Source organism: Orcinus orca, chromosome 1, assembly GCF_937001465.1.
Source record: "Orcinus orca chromosome 1, mOrcOrc1.1, whole genome shotgun sequence".
Classification (NCBI taxonomy): domain Eukaryota; kingdom Metazoa; phylum Chordata; class Mammalia; order Artiodactyla; family Delphinidae; genus Orcinus; species Orcinus orca.
Window position 1 is genome coordinate 184,830,034 of NC_064559.1, and position 20,940 is coordinate 184,850,973.

The following is a 20,940-nucleotide window of genomic DNA, read 5'->3' on the forward strand; positions in this document are numbered from 1 at the left end:
CTGTGCTCCACAACAAGAGAAGCCACCTCAATGAGAAGCCCGCACACTGCAACAAAGAGTAGCTCCCACTTGCTACAACTAGAGAAAGCTCATGTGCAGCAACAAAGACCCAGTGCAGCCAAAAGAAAAACCAGAAGCTGCAAGGACTATAAGGCCTATGCTTGAGAATTCACATGACATCGGTTCTGTAATACTCTATAAGTCAAGATAATTCACAAGGCCCAACCCAGAAACAAGGGGTAGGGAAATAGACTCCCTTTCTTGATGGGAGGAGTTGCAAACAATACAACATATTTAACCCCTCACAGGTGACTGCAAAAATTCTAAAGCAAATATAGTATTTAATGGTTTTATGTTGAAAGCAACATAGCAGGAAGAAGATACAGATGCCCAATGTCACTATTTCCATTTAACACATTGCTAGAGGTTTTAGCCAGCACAATAAGGCAAGAAAATTAAATAAATAAAAGTCATCTGTTTGGAAAGGAAGAGATGATTTGTCATTATTCTCTACATAGTTGGAAAACTAAAAAAATTTTAAAAAATATATAGATAAACTGTTAGAATTAATAAATGAATTTAGCAATTGTGCTGGCTTCAAGACCAACATACAAAAGTCAATTGTAGTTCTACAATTGAAATGAACTATTAGAAAATGAAATTTTACCATTTAAAATGACATAAAATATCAAAGATCCAGAAAAACATCTTAAAAGGATGTTAGCTCTCTATACTTAAAAACTACAAAACAATATTAAATTACAGGCATTTAAATAAATGGAGAGATATACCATTTTCATGGATTGGAGGAGTCAACCCTATATAATGCTATCTCAGTTTCCTGGGCCTGCTGTCATAAAGTGTTACTAATAAAAATTTATTGTCTCATAGTTCGGGAGGCTTGAAGGCTAAAATCAAGGTTTCAGTAGGGCCATTCTCTCTTTGAAATCTGTATGGGAGAATCTTTCCTTACCTCTTCTAGTTTCTTGTGTTTAACACCAACCCTTGACATTCCTTGGCTTGCAGTTGCAGCACTTCAATCTCTGCCCCAATTGTCAACTGGTGTTCTCCCTTCATGTGTCCATCTCTACATCTCTTCTTATAAGGACACCAGTCATACTTGATTAAGGCCAACCCTACTCCAATATGACCTTGTCTTAAATAATTACATCTGCAACAACTGTATTCCCAAATGAGGTCACATTCTGAGGGTTAGTACTTCAACATATTTTTTGGGGGGAAACAATTCAACACAGTGAATAACAAATGGCAATTCTCCAAAACAGGTCTACAGCCTTAGTGTAATAGTAAACAAAATCCTTGCTGATTCTAAAATTTATAAGGAAAATTTTGTCACATTTGGCAAGATGATTCTAAAATGTATATAAATATGCAAAGGACCAAGAAAAGCCAAGACAGTCTTGAAGAACATAATGGGACAAGGGACTTTTTCTACCAGATATCAAGTTTTATTATAAAGCTACTACAGAAATAAAGACAGTGTGATATTTCCACAAAAAGAGACAAAAGGAATAGATTACCTAGTCTTCAAACAAACCCGCATTTATGACAACTTATATATATACAGGTGATGATAAAGAACAGTGGGGGAAAGCACAGACTTTTAAACAATAGCACTTAATCAGTTTAACATTCACATGGAAAAATGAAACCTGACTTACTTCACAGCATACAGAAGATACAATTTTAGATGGATTGTAGATCTAAATGAGAAAGACAAAGTAATAACAATTCCATAAGTCAATCAGAACCTTTGGTAGGAAAATATTTCTTGACAGGACACAAGAAACACTAAGCATAAAGGTCTTTTATGTTCATCAAAGGACACCAGAATTTATATCCATAAGAAAATGGCAGACAGTCCAATACAAAAATGAGTAAGAGACTTGAACAGGCACTTCATAAAATAGGCTATCCATATATCAAAAAACATGAAAATGGGTTCAACCTCATTAGAAATCTGGGAAATCCAAAGTAAAATCACAACGAGATACCACTATACCCCCACCAGAATGGCTAAAATTAAAAAGATGTACAGTAGTAATTACTGGCAAGGATGTGGGGCAAATGGAATTCTTATAAATGGCTGGTGGAAGTACAAACTGAAACAACCACTTTCTAAAGTTGTTTGAAATTATCCACTTAAGTTTCATATATACACAACAAGCAATTTCACTGCTAGGTATAAACCTAGCATATGTGTCACAAGAGGCAGGAATGTTCACAGCACTATTATTCCTAATGGCCGAACATTGGAAATAACTCAAATGTCCATCAGAAGTAGACAGTTAAACTGCAGCGCATTCATAAAGTGGAATACTATACAGCAGTCAAAACAAATAAACGACAGCCTCACAGATCATAGATGTATCTCCAAAACAATGTTGAGTGAAAACACATCAAATCTTGACTTTGAACAAGTTGATGTCTTCATTTACAGCTCCCAGACAAAAATTGTACCTCTTGGAGTTGTGGTGAGCATTAAGTGGAAAGATTCATATCAAGTGTTTACCAAACACTTGGCTTAATAAATATCAGCTATTATTTATTCATGTTCTCTTGGCAGGTCACCTTTCCAGACATGGGCAATAAAGAATGGTGCAGGGCACTTAACAGCGTCATCTTACGCCCCTTAGTTTCTTCCCAACCTCTTCCTCTATCTTCTCACCATTGGGTTTTGGTCTCTTTAAGAAGTCAACCATAACTGAGGAAAGAGGAATGCTGGGAAATCCACTCAGCTCAGGTCTGGAGCATAATGGGAAAGGGGGCGGAGACCAGGGTTGCGCACGCGCAGTTGTCCGGGTGTTGCGTTGCGATGGATTAGGCGGAAAAATTCCCGTAAGAGAAAATAATCTTCGTCCCAGGGTGGGGGCCTTGGGTTCTACTCCTCCTTCCCCGGTCGGTGCTCCCCGGGAGCAGGGAAGCCACCAGAAGGTGAGCGCGGCCGGTAGCAGCGGGAGGGGCCGCGTGGGGCGGGGCGGCGGCCGCGCCACGTGACGAGGCGGGCGCTGGGCGGAAGCGGCGCAGTCGGGCGTTGCGGTTTCGCTGCAGGGACACGCTGACAGGCATTTGCGGGTCGCGTTCTCTCCAAAAGATACAACGTTGCAGCGTTTGTACCCTGTGACAGGCGTGGGAATTATTGGTGGGGACGAGATTTTGGGAGCGATTACGACACGAGAGCCCATAGATTGTTGTAACTGTGGCAGGTAGTCCTAAATTCTCATCCCTCGGACTGGTTATTAAGCCAGTTGCCCATTTCCATGTCTGGCTTGCCTGTTTGGGTAAAGACAACTTTGGAGAGTTTCCTTTTTGCTTCAGGTGTACTACGTCCTGTTTAGGGGAAGGGAAGTCCGCTGAATGACTAATCTTGTTTACAAGAAGGAGATTGGGAAGCGGATCTCAGAGGGGCTCATTCCTGGGCATGGCCTTCGTGAGACCGTGCAGGTGGTCCACTTTAAGTAAGGGCATACCTGTTCATTTGTGGAGGCAACTTGCGCTCTCATCTATCTTTAAGCCGAGAGTTGGGGCCCTTATGGAGGCCTCTAGTGAAGGCTGAGTTAGAGGTGGGGGTGGGGAGTTTGGTGTGCCCCATTTTGAGAAATATAAGCTGAGGTGGGCCTCCAAGTACTAATTCTCATGGACTCAGAAACAGTATTTCTGAGTCCTTTCTTCTAAGAGCTTGGTAACGTTCTCTCACGTGTTGGTCTGCCAGTCTAATTACCTCAGTAACTTTCAACATACAAAAGACCAGAGTATTTGTCTTTAAAGCTATCAGGGAAGTGGGAGCTATTGCTGTAAGACTTTATGTGAAGGCAGCTACCAAAGAAGCAGAAGGCAGGAAGAAAGGAGAAGAGTCATGGCCCCAGAAGGGTTGTTTTTTTTCCAAATGCTTAGCCCTAAAACCTTGTGCTCAAAACAAAGCTTTTGATATAGATAAACATGAAAAAAAAAAAAAAAGTCTGAGTACCAATCCTTTATGTTGTGTTTTAGGAATCCAACTATCCATCACCAAGAAGAAATCTATTAGTTTTAGACCGGGGAATTCCTTTACCTAAAAAATTAGAATGAAAGAACCTTTGGATGGTGAATGTGGCAAAGCAATGGCACCGCAGCGGGGGCTTCTGGACAAAATTAAAGAAGAACCTGACAATGCTCAAGTAAGCATTTCATATTTATTTTAAATTTAAAAAAATTTCTTCCTTTCTACCTGGTGAATTCAAATTTTTAGTTAGTTTCTGACTTGTAAGGTAACCCAAACTGATTTTTTTCCCCATTAGATGAGTAAATCACCTATTCTGCTCTTTGAATGAAAAAAGATCTTGGTAACTGTATTATATTTCTTTTTGTGAGAAGAAAGTAACGTGTATTACCCTTTTTCCATTGGTACCTTTTTAAAAAGTTCTCTTGTATCTGATAGTAGTTTCCATTTATTCTGTAAGTATTTGTGGTCTATTCTATGCCAGGCTCTGGGGATCCAGGAGTGAGCAAAATCAGTTTAGTCCCTTCCTTCATAGAGCTTGCAGGTTAGTAGAGGAGATAGACATTACACAAGTAATTGCACATGATATATATAATTACAAACTAAGACAAGTGCTGTGGAAGAAAGGCCTGAAATGGGGAATCTGACCTAGTTTTGATTGGGGGCAGGGGGCTAGAGAAGGATTTGTCAGCCGAATTATGAAGAATGAATTGACTAGGTGAAGGCATGGAGGAGAGTGTTCCAGGTAGAGTGATCTGCATACAGGAAAGCTCTGATTTGGGAAGATGCTTGGTTCTTTTGAAGGACTGCAGGACCAGTGGGCCTGGAACAGAAGAGGTGCAAAAATGGTGATGACGATGATAATGATGATCATAATAACAATACTAATAGTGATATTAATATGTCAATATGTAGAGTATATTATATCATAATAACATGATCTTATAAATACTAACTTGTTACTATTAACACTTATATGTACTTAGACTGTGCCAGGCACCATTCTCACAACCATATTATCATCCCCATTTTAGAGATGAGGAAACCAGGTACAAAGAGGTCAAGCAGTTTACCACAGATCACAGCTCATAAATAGCAAAGATTGGATTCAAACCCAGGTATCAGACATCAGAGCCTATGCTATCCTACTTCTAGGATGAGGCAGTGTAGGTAGTTTGGGGCCAGATTATGCAGAACCTTGTGGACCTTGTTACGAATTTTGGTCTTCTCCTGAGAGCTTTGGGAAGCCATTGTAGGGTTTTACTTGGGAGAATAAGATAAACATGTTTGGAAAGATCATATGGCTACCTTTTAGGGACCCAGATTGGAAATCTGTGGAGATTAGTGTGGAGAGACCAGTTAGTTGTTTTGGCAAAAAATGATTTTTTTTCCTTCATGGACAGTTCTTTTGCTTTATACTCTAGTTATTGGCTTCATTGCATAAGCAAATCAATAATATTGAAAATATAAATAATAAAATAAGTCATAGTGATAATACTCTATTTCTCTTATTATCTCAAAGGCAGTGTCATTCCAGGACAGGGATGTCAAGTAGATGTTGTCTTGTTCATCCACTCCACGCCTTCCTAAAATGCTGTGCTGCGAAGGGTTCTGAGGTAGTGTCTACAGGATGTGGGGTGGGGGATGGTGGTATCCATGACACTTATTTTCCCTCCAGATGGTAAATTCTTTCTCTTCTTTTGCCAGAAGTAACCATTTGTTTGTCAAGTTTTGTGGGTTCTACCTTTTAAGAATTTTTTTTACCTTGCCCTTTCCTCCCTGTTTTATTATTTCTCATCTGGACTTTTATAACAGTTTCCTATTCATCGTCATGTCTTCAGTCACATATCTCACCAAAACTCTGTATAGTGATACTCTTTTTTGAGGAACAAGAGCCACGTTTTTAATCTGATCATTTCTTCTATTAGAAGTACTCCTTAATGACATCCTTGGCCTGAGACTCTTTGCTTAACCACCACACAACTGCAACCATCCGCTTTACAGGCTTTTTCCTGTCTGTCAGTTTTACAGAGGCCTACCCATTCCCCTAGTTTCTTGTTACCATCAACCTTAATTAGGTTGATTTGTCATTCAGCACAAGGGCCTTTACCAACTTGACATAAGCTCATCAGAATTGGATGCAAGCACACAGAGGTGGGATTGGCACTTGTCTAAGGCTTTGGCAGCTTCGGAATCCCACATGCTAGGCTGTCCTGGATGAGGGTGGTCTTCAGCATCTCTTGTAAAGCAGTATTAATGTCCATTACACCTCCAGTGGAAATGCTTTCCTCCACCAAGGCGGTGGGTTATGGCCACAGCAATGGGTTATGGGTGGAGCCGAATCTTGAATGCACTGGGGCCTCTACCTCCCATGCAATTCCCCAGCAACAGGGAAAGAGCACTATGGTGCTCTTTATAGATCTGATGACACTGCTCTCTTTAAAGACCTTGTCTCCTCATGCGGGATAAAACAAACTTTTTAGTGTGGCATCCGAACTATCCATGTTTAGGCCTTTGTTTTCCTCTTCAGTGTCGTCACTCATCCTTCCCACCTTTTCTTTTCTTTCTTTTTTTTTTAACATCTTTATTGGAGTATAATTGCTTTACAGTGGTGTGTTAGTTTCTGCTGTATAACAAAGTGAATCAGCTATACATAAACATATATCCCCATAGCTCCTCCCTCTTGCATCTCCCTCCCACCCTCCCTAACCCACCCCTCTAGGTGGACACAAAGCACCGAGCTGATCTCCCTGTGCTATGTGGCTGCTTCCCATTAGCTATCTGTTTTACATTTGGTAATGTGTATATGTCAATGCCACTCTCTCACTTCGTCCCAGCTTACCCTTCCCTCTCCCCATGTCCTCAAGTCCATTCTCTATGTCTGTGTCTTTATTCCTGTCTTACCCCTAGGTTCTTCAGAACCTTTTTTTTTAAGATTCCATATATATGTGTTAGCATACGGTATTTGTTTTTCTCTTTCTGACTTCACTCTGTATGACGGACTCTAGGTCCATCCACCGCACTACAAATAACTCAATTTCATTTCTTTTTATGGCTGAGTAATATTCCATTGTATATATGTGCCACATCTTCTTTATCCATTCATCTGTTGATGGACACTTAGGTTGCTTCCATGTCCTGGCTATTGTAAATAGAGCTGCAATGAACATTGTGGTACATGACTCTTTTTGAATTATGGTCTTCTCAGGATATATGCCCAGTAGTGCTTCCCACCTTTTCTAATCTATGCTCCTGCAAACTATTTGCATTTCACAGGAAGGTATATTCTGTTGATTTTTATTTCCTTGCCTTTGCACATGCCATTTCTTCTGCCTGTGTATCCTAAACTGGATACTTTAGCTTGGCAAAAAGTTCCTCCTCTTTTAAGATATAGTTTAACTGTCACTCAGGTAGAATTAGCCATTCTTTCTCCGTCTTTTTTTTTAAATCATGTAGTGCTTTTACATTTATTATGGCATCTGGAGGTCAATGAATTTGGTTTCCTGGGTCTGGTCTTATTTGATCTCAGTTCCTTGCACAATGACTGGCACATGCTCAATAATTAAAATAAAAGAGGCTGTGTTTCACAGATGAGGAAACTGAGCCTGAAGGAATAAGTGACTTCACCAAGGTCTCATGGCAAAGCTGGGATACAAAACCAGTTTTTTAAAATTCCAGATCCAATATTTCTTTCATCGTACCTTGCCTGTAGTATAAAAATTTAAGAAATATTGTACTGTGAGTTAATTGAGTATTCTTTCTGTATAAAAATTGTGATAATGAAAATCCCGTTAACAGCTTACATTGTAGATTTAAGTGGATAGGGACCTACTTAGTTCCTTTTGGTTTATATTAATGCTTCAAGGTGAATAGGCTATAATTTTTCATGATTGAGAGTGTGACCTATGGTGGAAAAGCCAATTGAACAAATAGTATGTGCAATTTTTCATGTCGTATTTGAATATTGGAAAATAGACAAAAAATTGAAAAGTTGAGTATTTTATGATATACTAAGGGTCTGTTCTGGATATTAAAGCTATAGTTGAGCTCTCATTCAGTCGTTCAGTGACTTTTATTCCTGTTTATATAACCTAAAGCACTTGTTGAACACCATTGTAAGCAGTTTACATGTGACGCTTACAACCCTACGAGTTAAGTATGTTATTATTCCCACTTTACATACAAGGAAACAGAGACACAGATGGTAACTTGCTAGACTAAATGTAACACAACTAGTAAATGGTGAGTTAGCATTTGAACCCAGGCAGTCTGGTTCAAGAGCCCAAACCCTTAACTAGGATGCTAAGCTTTGTTAGTTATTTTGTTTTCAGAGGAGCTACAAAGATGAAAAGATAGGGCCTCTGCTCTCAAGAGAATTGATAGTGTAAGGGGGAATAAAGGTATGGAAATGGGAGAGGTAATTATTTGCTGGGTGACTTCTCCCTGCCAGAAGGTATGCTACGTATGTCTTACCTATTCTCATTTAAACTCTACAAACATAGGAGGGAAGTATCCTTACCCCATTTTACAAAGGAGGGAACTGAGGGAAGGACAGGTTAAGTAACTTACAAACTCAAAGGAAGCATCAGAGCTAGAATAGGAACTTAGTTTTTTTTTTTTTTTTTTTTTTTTTTTGGTACGCGGGCCTCTCACTGCTGTGGCCTCTCCCGTTGCGGAGCACAGGCTCCGGACGCACAGGCCCGGTGGCCATGGCTCACGGGCCCAGCCGCTCTGCGGCATGTGGGATCCTCCCGGACCGGGGCACGAACCTGTGTCCCCTGCATTGGCAGGCGGACTCTCAACCACTGCGCCACCAGGGAAGCCCAGGAACTTAGTTTTGACTGGCTTCAAGCATATATTCTTTCTGTTGCTTTGTGCCACTTCTATACAGATATAAAATCACAGTATTATGTAATTACTGTAATTTTAAATATTGTGTAAGGTGCATTGGGAGCACAGGGAAAGGATCCCTTATGTCTGTCTAGGGAGGAGAGGAAGGCTTCACAGGGTGGGTAGTGCTTGAGTTATAGCAATTGATGAAGATCTTCAGACAGAGAAGAGCATGTGCCAAGTCATGGAGGGGTGAGAGAATGTGGTGTGTTTAGTGGTTGAGTATTTCAGTAGTAAAGTGGGAGAAGAGAATAGATTTTAGATGTTCAGGTAGAATTGATCCAACTTAGAGATAGCAAATGAAGTATGAGGGTCAAGGAGGATCCAGGAATACTCAAGAGGTTTCTGGCTTCAGTAAGTTGAGTTTGTGACAGTACCATTTACTGAGGGGCTAGGAACAGGATTTGGGGGGAAGTAATAAGTATTGGAATCTGTTGTGTTAAGGGGCTCGTGGGACATTCAAGTGGTAATTTGCACTGGGAGGCATTTGCCCATATGGATGTGGTATTTAGAGATTAGAGAGTTATCTACCTGTAGGTATAGTGTTGCCAGATAAAAATGTAGATTGCTCAGTTAAATTTGATTACCAAATGAACAATGAATATTTTTTCATATAAGTATGTTGCATGCAATGTTTGGGACTTACTTATACTAAAGAATTATTTGTTGTTTATTTGAAATTCAAATTTAACTGGTCATTTTATATTTTTATTTGCTATATTTGATGACCCTACATAGGTGATAGTTGAAGTCATGAAGGTGGATGAGATTGTTCAGAGAACAAAAGTAGAGAAAAGAGAGTAGAGCTCAGGATAGAAAACTGGGAACTAGATTAATTTAGTGCTTCAAAATGGCTTCAAAGTAGTCCCTCAAGCAGCAGCCTCATCATTACCTGGGAACTTGTTAAAAACGTATATTCTTGGGCCCTGCTCCAGACCTGCTGAATCAGAAATTCTGAGGCTGAAACCCAACACTCTATGTCTTAATAAGACTTTTAGGGGCTTCTGATGCCACTGAATTTGGAACCATTGACTTCAGGGGTGAATATAAGATCAATGAAGGATACTAAGAAATAGTAATGATGAATTGAAGTAATAACATAATCCGAAGACAACCAGTGGAATCATTGGCAGTGTCAGATGTATTTGAGAAGCCAAGTAAGATAAAACCTAAAATTGTTTGTTGAATTACACAATAGTGAGATGATTGGTTATCTTAAAACACCTTCAGTTGAAGCAGTAGCCTGATTGCATTGTGTTCAGGAGGGAATCAAAGTGAGGAAGTAGAGAAAGAATGGAATACTTTTTCTCTAAGTTCAGTTGTAAAGGGAGAGAGAAGAGAGGGCAGTAGTTCCTTAGGGAATAGGTTCCTTGTAAGCCGAAGGGAAGAAACCTATATGGAGGTTGTAAAAGGAGCAAAGGCAAGAATGACTGAGACTGTCTTGAGCATCTCCACATTTGCTGCCCATGCTGAACTTTTGCTGAACTCTCTAACATAAAACTGCTGAATAGTTGCTGAGTTGCCAAAAGGAAAGAACAATGCTGAGAACTGGACTCTTTCTGGACTAAGGAAACCATACCTTTCCCTAGTAATGGATGAGACGTGCTTGATAACCCAATCGTATGAACAGAACAGTTTTATCGTCCAATCCAAATTCTTGGTAAACAGCTTGTGTAAGCCTGTGTGAGCTTCCTCCTTTTCCCCATAAAAACCTCTACCCATTTTCCTCCACTGGGACACTATTCTGGGTTCTTCCAGAATCTGTGATCCCTGAATTACAATTCTAAGAACCTAAATAAACTACCTTTTTGCCTCTTTACAGTTCATGCTGCTTTTAGTTGACAAGGTAGAGAGAGGCTGAGGATACACAAAGACAGTATGAAGTGCTGTAAGAAGGGAGAGGGAAAGAGATCCTGAACATAAGTGCTGTTTTAGTCATGACTGAGAAGGTTGCCTTTTCCTGTAAGGTTCAAGGACAGTTTGCTGATCAATTTGTAGGCATGGTGGGGGGGGGAATCAGAATGTTGCAGGAATTCTTACTTAGCTGCTTCTATTTTCTTGGTGAAATAGAAACATTACTGAGCAGGAAGTATGTGGGGTTGGGACTTATGAGTGATGGAGGTGTGGAACAGTTACTTTATGAAGTGAAAGAAACTGACTAGGGAAATGTAACAGGCATATTAGAAAAATACTAGAGATTGAATTGATGGTAAGACAATTTTTTGTTGAGTCTTAAGTGTTCTTTTTGGTAAGTTGAAGGAGGTGTATATAGGTACTTTTAACTTCCTCCTCTTTTTGCAAGTGCCAATAAGTAAATATTGTTATTTGAGTATAATGTTTAAGAACATTTGAATTGAATGAACTTGAATGTCCACTTTGAATTGAATTAACTTAGATTCATTCATTCAACAAATATTTATTCAATGTCATAATTATGAAAAGAGTAAGAGCTAGCATTTTTGTTCTTAAATCATGTTTAACTTCTGGCTAACTGTAAGGCATCACACTACATACTTTATTTGTATTAAATCATTTATCCCCCATAAATCTAGTCCAGTGGGTTAGATAATATTATCTTTATAGATAAGGAAGTTGAAACTGAGAAAGATTAAATAACTTGTTTAAGAACCGGGATCGCTAGTGTTCTGGCATTCCTGCGGCATACCCCTTTCCTTTTCTCCCCTTCTTGGGGCCTTGGGGTCATGGGCAGCATTCTGTATTCTGGCTGGTTGGCGCAATGCTTGAGTGGCCTGGCAGGGGAGTGGGCCACATGCGCGTGGAGGACACTGTGGACCGGAGGGAGGCACACAGCATGGCTGAAAATGGAGAGCCCCGCGGGGCCGTCGAGGCTGAGCTGGACCCGGTTTAGTACACCCTGTGGAAGCGGCTTCCCCACTGCCTGCACCGGAAGCCCAATGACATTTCTGTCAACATGAAGACTGACGTTAAGGCCCAGCTGGCCCACTGCCAGAAACTGCTGGACGGACGGGCATGGGGTCAGAACTCATGCACTGAGATCTACATGCACTGGCCATCAACTGCACCATCAACATTGCCCTACAGCTTCAGGCTGGCAGCTTCAGGTCCCAGCAGGTGGTGCCAGTACCTCCACTGTGGAGCTTGTCGTTGAACTGGAACCAGAGACTTACACGTGAGCGCTGCTGACCCAGATCTACAACAACTCAGCCATCCACATCTGTGTCTTCAGGGTCGCACCCAAGTAATTGAAATGAGGCTGTCCTGTCTTATCCACCCACTGCATACAGCTAGGCTCAGATGTGGCTCTACTGAGTACTGTCATGGACCTTCTACCAGAGGCATGTAGGAAAAAGCCTGTCCTCCTTGCAGCCCCGAGGACTATGAATTCAGAGGGCGAATATTGTCTTTTGTTGGGCCCAAGCAGTGGGTCTTTCTGAATCTTTGTGTTCTGTAACCATTGTCCTATACAGTCAAACGTATCAAGTTGTGTTGGTGCCCGGCCACCCCACTGCAAAAAAAAAAAAAAAAAAGAACCAGGACCACACCTGTTTCTGTCTGCTCCCGGAACCCATAGTCTTCTTTGTTATGTTGACTGTGCTGGGTGTTGAATGTACAGAGGTGGAAAAACAGATATGGTCCCTGTCCCTAGTGGACATGGTCCTTTTGGTCTAGTGTATGTGTGTGGGAGGAGGAGGGGTGTTAGACATTAAACAGATTATCACCCAAATAAATATGATATGATGTATTATGACAAGTGCTGTGAGTGAAAGGAGATGGGAGAAGCTACAACAGGGGAACTTAATTTCCATTGGGGACCAGAGTTTGAATTCATTATAGTAATTATGTTATATTGTATTTGTACATTTAGGAGGGTGGCAGCATGGATTTTGAAACAGAGAGACCTGGGTTTGATTCCCATCTGTGCACTTAGTATCTTTGTGACCTTGGACAAGTTGATGAACATCTCTAAGCCTCACTTTCCTCATCCATAAAGAAGGTTCAATAATTCTTACCTTATAGGCAGCAGTTTGTTTGGTGCCATAACATACATCATGGGAAGTGGTAAATTAATGCAGTGGTTCTTAATCTTTGGCATTTAATATTCTAAAGAAATTCCAAAGTAACTTTGGGAACTGATACATTTGTCATTTATTTTGCTAAGTACAGGGAGATTAAAAATACAACTACCATTTATTATCACCATTGTTTCAAAAAACTTTGAGGGCAGGCTTCCCTGGTGGCGCAGTGGTTGAGAGTCCACCTGCCGATGCAGGGGACATGGGTTTGTGCCCCGGTCTGGGAAGATCCCACATGCCGCAGAGCGGCTAGGCCCGTGAGCCATGGCCGCTGAGCCTGCGCATCCAGAGCCTGTGCTCTGCAATGGGAGAGGCCACAACAGGGAGAGGCCCGCGTACCGCAAAAAAAAAAACCAAAAAACTTTGAGGGCTTCCCTGGTGGCGCAGTGGTTAAGAATCCGCCTGCCAGTGCAGGCCACACGGGTTCGAGCCCTGGTCCGGGAAGATCCCACGTGCCATGAAGCAGCTAAGCCCGTGTACCACAATTACTGAGCCTGTGCTCTAGAGCCCGCAAACCACAACTACTGAAGCCCGCATGCCACAACTACTGAGCCCATGCACCACAACTACGGAGCCCATGAGCCACAACTACTGAAGCCCACGCGCCTAGAGCCCGTGCTCTGCAACAAGAGAAGCCACCGCAATGAGAAGCCTGCGCACTGCAACGAAGAGGAGCCTCCACTCGCCACAACTAGAGAAAGCCTGCGCACAGCAACGAAGACCCAACGCAGTCACAAATAAAATAAATAAAATACTGTAACTAAAAAAAAAAAGAACACTGTCATTTAAAAAAATAAATAAACTTTATTTGAAATACGTAAGGCTGTTTTAACAACCCCCCCCCCACCCCCGCCGCTCCAAAATGTAGGGTAGTTCTGATCTCAGAATAAAGGGCACTCTTTTTCAAGTTAGGTATATGTATTTTAATTTCTTTCATGATTACGTGTTATTTTAAAGCATTTTGAAGAATACATTAAAGATAAACCTGATTTAGGCTGTGTTGATTTTTTGTATAATGAGCAGATTGCATTGAAACTCGTGTCTTCTGACATTAAGAGATATGCCACTTGCAAATCTGTTGGCTAAAATTACTAATTTGATCCAAACTCTAAATCATTCAGATTTAATTTCATTTATTGCTCCGTTATAAACACAGCCTATAAAAGGGGTAGTGCTCAGCATTGAAATAGCTGTGTATTACTCCCATATAACAAGATTACATTTGAGAAGTAGATATAACTATCATAAAAGATTCTTCAGTTCTAAAGATCCTTTTTGTAAAGATTAAATCTAGGGCTTCCCTGGTGGTGCAGTGGTTAAGAATCCGCCTGCCAATGCAGGGTACACAGGTTTGAGCCCTGGTCTGGGAAGATCACACATGCTGCAGAGCAACTAAGCCTGTGTGCCACAACTGCTGAGCCTGTGCTCTACAGCCCGTGAGCCACAACTACTGAGCCTGTGTGCTACAACTACTGAAGCCTGTGCACCTAGAGCCTGTGCTCTGCAACAAGAGAAGCCATCTCAATGAGAAGCCTGCCCACCGCAACGAAGAGTAGCCCATGCTCGCCGCAACTAGAAAAAGCCTGCGCGCAGCAACGAAGACCCAACGCAGCCAAAAAAAAAAGAAAGAAAAAGATTAAATCTAGTCTAATAACTTGTAAATTTTGACTTTTGAGGTATTTGAAGGCGATTACGACTATAATGTAGAAGAGATGAATATGACAGAGTTATTTTTTTGTTTGAATTTCTAGTTTCCTCAGTACTAACACTGTATTCATTTCTCTCTCTCTTCTTTTTTTCTTTAAGGAATATGTACATGCTTCAAAGCCGAAAACTCAAGAAAGTGAACTGAAAATTAGTGCTGTCTTTTCAGTCAGTGACAGTCCTCTTGGTAAGAAACAGAGCTGTAAGTTAGTTAGAATCAGTATTTGTTATATTCTGACCAGTAGAATTGAGGGAAAGTACCTCATGTAAGTCTTTTTCTTCCTTTAGACAAAGCAGTGCTTTTCAAACTGGCTAGCTGGTCTTGACCAGTATTTTAAAAAGTGGAATATAATTACAGTTGGTCCTTGAACAACATGGGTTTGAACTACGCAGTTCCACTTACAGGTGATTTTTTTCAATAAACATAGTACCTACAGGTATTCTACAGGACTGTAAATTAACTTAGTGTGGGGACATTTTTATGTTCTATTGGAGATCACAATATGTGGAATCAGAAGAACTAGAGTTTGAGTCCTGATTCTATCCAGACTGTTTCAGCTTCCTGCCCTTGGATGAGTCATTTATCAATTCTTTTGTTTTTGAGACAGAGATAGCAGGACACGGATTTTTGACTGCGTGGGGTCGGCGCCCCTAACCTCTGAGTTGTTTAAGGGTCAACTGTATATCAGAGTGTGGTGCGTATAGTAAGGAAGCATATTATTTCATGAAACTACTGTTTCAGTTATTAAATTTTATATACATATACACACACATGCACATACAGATGTATGTGTGTGTCTCTTGGGTTATAATGTGAAATGTAGTTCTAACTATGTGTCATGGTTAAAAAGTTTGAAGCTGCCTGTTTTAGAGTGGTTATTGCCTCAATATTGGATTTCAAGACTGAGGGAATTTGTCCTAAAAAATAGAGAATGTATATATGTTCATGTTGATGTGAAAACAGTTTTTGTTGTTGTTTTTTCTTATTTTGTTTTTATAGCCCAACAGTTGACCCCAGGCTTTCAGCTCTCTCTTGCATCATCTGGCCCAAATATATCGCTTCCTTCAGTTCCAGCCGTAGCTATTCAGGTTTTTTGTTCTGGTTGCAAAAAAATGCTTTATAAGGGGCAAACTGCATTTCATAAGACAGGATCTACTCAGCTCTTTTGCTCCACAAGGTGCATCATCGGATATTCTTCACCTGTCTGCCTACCACCTCCTCCCAAGAAAACCTGTGCAAACTGCTCAAAGTATGAAATTCTTAATTATATCCCTTACTTTTTAAGTGTTTTTAGTTCAAATATGCTATTGCTATTTTAAATCTCTTTAGCTCATTTCCCTGGAAATACTTTTTAGCTAATTGAGAAGTTTGCAAATTCTAAAGTTTTGTAAAGTTAAATAAGTGACTTGATGTAAAAAAGTATTGTTTAGACCAGTTTTCCTATCTCTTTCAATTAGAAAGAAATAAATTATTTGTGAGAAACTATAGGACCACTTCTATATTGTACGTCTACTGTAATTGTAGACAACAATATTCAAAATTGTTATCTTGAATGTTATTGAAGTATAGAATGAAATAATATCACCCGTATAATAGTATATGAAAGTTATTTAATTCTTTAGAAGGTAAATGGCCACAAAAATAATGCATTTATTCCTGAAAAGTCCTTGTGAGCTTTTGTTGGGGGTCATTGTTACTTTATAATAATGCATAGATGCAGAGAGAGGAAGAAATAGCAATGAAGTTATATAAACTTCTTTCTCTGCCTCAGTAAGTTTGAAGAATTTGGCACGTTTTACCTATTTGTGTGGTAGTGCAATTCTAGGAATACAGTGTCTTCTCAGTAGTCGCTAATGTAGAGCAAGGAAAGTTAAGAGCTTGGTTTTAGATTGTAGCTCTATCACTTACCAGCTATATGACCTTGGGCCAGATATTTAACCTTTCTAAGCCTTAGTTTCTTCATTGGTAAATAATATCTACTTCCTCAGGTTTTAATGAGACAGTGTTGGCACAGGACCTAGCACATAGCAAATGCTTAATAAGTGGGATCCTACTATTTTTAATAATAAATTTGGTATTATGTATATTTAACATAATTTATAGGTCTCTATTTTGTCTTTGGCGATACATGATAGTTTCTTTATCTGCTTGGTGTGTTGGCCTTAGGTATCTAAAAGTAGATCCTGTTAAAATGGAAATCCCCAACTAAAAGGAAAGAGGCATTTTAAAACATTTTACTTAAATATTCAAATTTAGTTTTGTTCCAAAATGCCCCTCTTATACCTTACTTTAACTCTTTTATGTCATTCTCATGAAACTGATCTGGAAGAGTAAATTTAGTTTTTTGTTTTTAGATATTCAATCTCAACATATCAAATATCAAAAGGAAATTAATTAAATTTTAAAGAACATAACACCGCCTATACATCCAAATACATATTCTCTTAAAAGTAGAGACTCTTGTCATTGGCTTTTTACCACAATGCTGTTGTTATTCAAAATTTTTTTTGTCTCTTGATTTTGCATTGCCTTCAGAGGCTGTGAAACATTCCTCCAGGCTAAGTTAGGTGATAAATCTATCTTTCAAGCTGGGGGTTGATTTTTGCACATTGCCAAAAGTTACTTGATGTCTCACCAGCTGACTAGTGTAGACGATTAAACTGAGTCATACTGTTAAGCATGGTCTCTGACTATAAAATTAAAAAGTTGTGCTTAGAGTTCTTATAAACTAAAAGAAATTAGAAAAAATGTTTGAGCCATGTTGTTGGGAGAGGTATGGTTTCTCTAAGGTGAATGTTAAGATGTAACATATATTTGGATGTATAAAGTTTAGAATGCATTTATATTTATGTGCACAGATTTTCATTAAAAAGTCACTCTCATTGGTTTACTTATATATACATAGCACTGGCAGATTTACATTATTAAATAAAATTCTTAATTGCTTTCATTTTAGTAGAAAAATTACTTTTCAAAATTAATACTTCATCTGCATGTAGGCATATCCACTTGGTTTCCAAGATTCACTGTCATATTAGTAAGGCTAGGTGAGTTTTAGAACATTAAAGTAGTGCTCTATTGCTGTTTTTTTATATTTTTAATTTTTTTTTATTTTGGCTGTGTGGTGCGGCATGCAGGATCTTAGCATGTGGGATCTTAGTTCCCTGACCAGGGATCAAACCTGAGCCCCCTGCATTGGGAGCACGGAGTCTTAACCACTGGACCACCAGGGAAGTCCCTGTTGCTGTTGTTATTCTTTTGTAGTTTACCATGGAGTTCTGTATAATAAAGGTACAGGATGGAAGGCAGAATAGTGGAATGATGAAGTCCATGGACTGTAGAATCAGACTGCCTCGATTTGTATTCTGGCTTCACTGCTTACCAGCTGAATGACTTTGGCAAGTCATTATTTAACCTTTCTGATTTGGTGTCCTAATAATACTTACCTTACAGAGTTTTTTGATAATTAAATTGGATAATTTGAGTAAAGAGACCAATGTGTGGCACATAGAAATTACCCAGTACATTATTGTAGTACATAATATTATTGCCATTAATTTCTTTACTGTGTGGTCATTAATTAGAAACTAGTGTTTCTAATTAATGACTGTTTCCTTCAGTTTTTATACTTGTCAGAAGAATGGCAATAACTTAGTCTCTGTTTTTACTGGCAGTGCTTATTGTAACAATTAGCTCTTACAGAATAACTCTACAAGCCTCATAGAACAACTCAGTTATTTGTATTTTTTTTGTTTCATTCTTGTTTCCATCTGTCCTCTGATACCAAGCCTTAATAGCGCTTTTGTCTGTCATTTGTTTCTTTGGTCTCTTCAGTTATAGTGAAGATTTATATACCATGCTAATTTTTAATGCTAATCTTTGGTAGTTCATCTGTTTCCCAAATCTTACATTTAAATAAAAAGTTTTTTCATTCCTTATTTCATTCATGTTTCTACTCTTGGCAGCTACTGGGTAGTAAGAGGACAAGTGTTTTGTGGTCTGGAGTTGTGGGATGGCCACTTGTTCTGTTGGCTCCAGTGGATGAAAGTTGGATGGAGCTGGAAGCCTCAATGTTTTTTTCATGAGCATCTGGCTAGATATATTTTAAATGTAGCTCTCCTTCAACACATCTATGAATTCAGTATTATAAACTCCCGTTTTATACATGAGGAAATTGAGACAGTAATTGCCTCACTCATTGTCACTCAGATGATAAGTAATAGAACTAATCATCAAACCCAGTTTCCCAGATGCCTTTTCCAGGGCTACCCATTTACTACTATACAATAGCTGCCCTTAGTAAATGTAGTTATTTTAGCTCACAAAGAGGAAGAAATTACAATTACGAAGAACACATTTCATTTTGCCTTTGTTATTTATTTTTAGAGACATTTTAAATCCAAAGGATGTGATCACAACCCGATTTGAAAATTCCTCTCCTAGCAAAGATTTCTGCAGCCAATCATGCCTTTCTTCTTATGAGCTAAAGAAAAAACCTGTTGTTACCATATATACCAATAGCATTTCAACTAGGTGCAGTATGTGTCAGAAGAATGCTGATGTAAGTTGAATTTCACCTTTATTGGGATTCTCTTCACAGATTAGATGTTTTTAACCGGCTTTGCTTATTTTGTATCTGTATGTGTTTTTACTTCCTAGATTCGATTTGAAGTTAAATATCAAAATGTGGTACATGGTCTTTGTAGTGATGCCTGTTTTTCAAAATTTCATTCTACCAACAACCTTACCATGAACTGTTGTGAGAACTGTGGAAGCTATTGCTATAGTAGCTCTGGTCCTTGCCAGTCCCAGAAGGTTTTTAGTTCAACAAGTATCACAGCATATAAACAGGTATGAATATCAGTCTGTTGTGTACAGTTGGGCTTACCCCTTCTGAGATGGCTGCACAGGGATGAAGTGCAGCGTAAAAGAGTGAGCTCTTCCCATCAGTTGATCTTGGTGTGTGATTCCCCCTCCTGAAAAATGCGATAGATTCTGATGCTGTAAGGGTTGATTTGACAGTGAGATGATATAGGTGAACTAGGTCATTTTTTAGGGTTTCGTTCATGGCCAAGAATTCACAAATATAATTTCATGATTTGCTATGAGTCTGAAATATTCTGTGACATATTGATAGTGAAGAAAACCCCATATTATTGTGAATAAACTATGACCAAGAGTTAAAAGATGATACAATCAGCAAATATAAAACATCTTTTTCCTTTTAGAAAATATATATTTTAAATGTGTTTTGGAATGAATTGTAATTATTCTGGCAACATTGCCTTATTAGAATACTGTAGCTTTTTTGTTTTCTTTTTTCTATTTTCCAACTGCCTTTTTAAAATTTTAGCTAATTTTTATTTATTAGTTTCGTTACTAAATATATTAATTTGTATCAGTTTAATTATTGCTGAATAATATGGGGTCTTTAAAAAGTTATTTTTTAAACAGGTATAAATGATAATTAAAAGTTTTTTTCAGTTAGGATGTTTGGTTTATTTTTAATTCCTTTGAGCAGTTGGTAATAGATGTTCATCTTTGGAAAGTATCTCTTTTCTAGAAACTTAGCCACTTTTTGCAGTCTGGCTACTACTTTCACAAGAATAAAATCCATGTTTTATATATATGTGTGTGTGTATATATATACATATATATATGTATTCCAAAAATCATTTCCATTCCTGATTTTGTTACTGGTATTATACCCTATCAACTGCATGAATGATGTTCGTCTTTTACCAGGAAGATTATGTATTGTAACTTTGCAATTTATATTTTCCTACCTTTTACTTCCCTATTTAATTCATTACTAAAATACCTTATATTGTGTCAGTGACAGGGTAGCAGTTAGGAGCTTGGACTTAGGAGCCAGATGAAGTAAGTTTAGTCTCCTACTTTATTGTTTATTTGTTAATTTAAAGTTTGTTTAAATTAAAAAAAATATATAATTTTTTTAAAGTATCTCACTATGTTATTGAAAGGATTTTATGGTATAGTGTATATAAATTGCTTAGTGTGGGGCCTGCTCATGGTAAGCACTCAGTAAGTAATAACATTGGTAATTTATATAAATGGTAGCATTATTATTGTTGTTGTTTCTTAAAACATGAATAACCTTACAGGCAAATTTTATTATGAAACTCAGCTTGAACTACAGGTAGTTCTGTAGAATCTCCTAATATACATTAAACATCTTTTCTATCTCCTGATAAAGAGTCTTCCTAGTTAAGTAACCTTCAAGGTGGTAGACTCTATCCTAGATTGATGTCCAAGTCTGTCCTGAGGGT

General features: G+C 38.8%; 1 protein-coding gene and 2 pseudogenes across 20 annotated transcripts in view; 2 read left to right on the top strand and 1 right to left on the bottom strand.

Moving 5' to 3' along the window:
- The first annotated feature begins 2,803 nt into the window (after nucleotides 1-2,803).
- ZMYM6 (zinc finger MYM-type containing 6) overlaps nucleotides 2,804-20,940 on the top strand; it is a 44,366-nt gene continuing 26,229 nt past the window's right edge. For 10 of the 20 annotated variants that reach the window (XM_049694853.1, XM_049695116.1, XM_049695191.1 and 7 more), the window contains exons 1-6: nucleotides 4,039-4,178; nucleotides 5,523-5,616; nucleotides 14,752-14,836; nucleotides 15,650-15,899; nucleotides 19,037-19,211; nucleotides 19,310-19,501. In XM_049694853.1, the coding sequence (XP_049550810.1) occupies nucleotides 4,102-4,178; nucleotides 5,523-5,616; nucleotides 14,752-14,836; nucleotides 15,650-15,899; nucleotides 19,037-19,211; nucleotides 19,310-19,501 (873 nt within the window). In that variant the 5' untranslated portion in view covers nucleotides 4,039-4,101. Of the gene's footprint in view, nucleotides 2,956-3,026; nucleotides 3,480-4,011; nucleotides 4,179-5,034; nucleotides 5,119-5,522; nucleotides 5,617-14,751; nucleotides 14,852-14,937; nucleotides 15,055-15,649; nucleotides 15,900-19,036; nucleotides 19,212-19,309; nucleotides 19,502-20,940 lie in introns of those variants that run through there. The other 10 variants (XM_049695028.1, XM_049695014.1, XM_033422201.2 and 7 more) reach the window with 10 other exon arrangements.
- Nucleotides 5,925-6,306, bottom strand: LOC117200108 (40S ribosomal protein S12-like; annotated as a pseudogene).
- Nucleotides 8,832-12,731, top strand: LOC117200158 (ribonuclease P protein subunit p20-like; annotated as a pseudogene).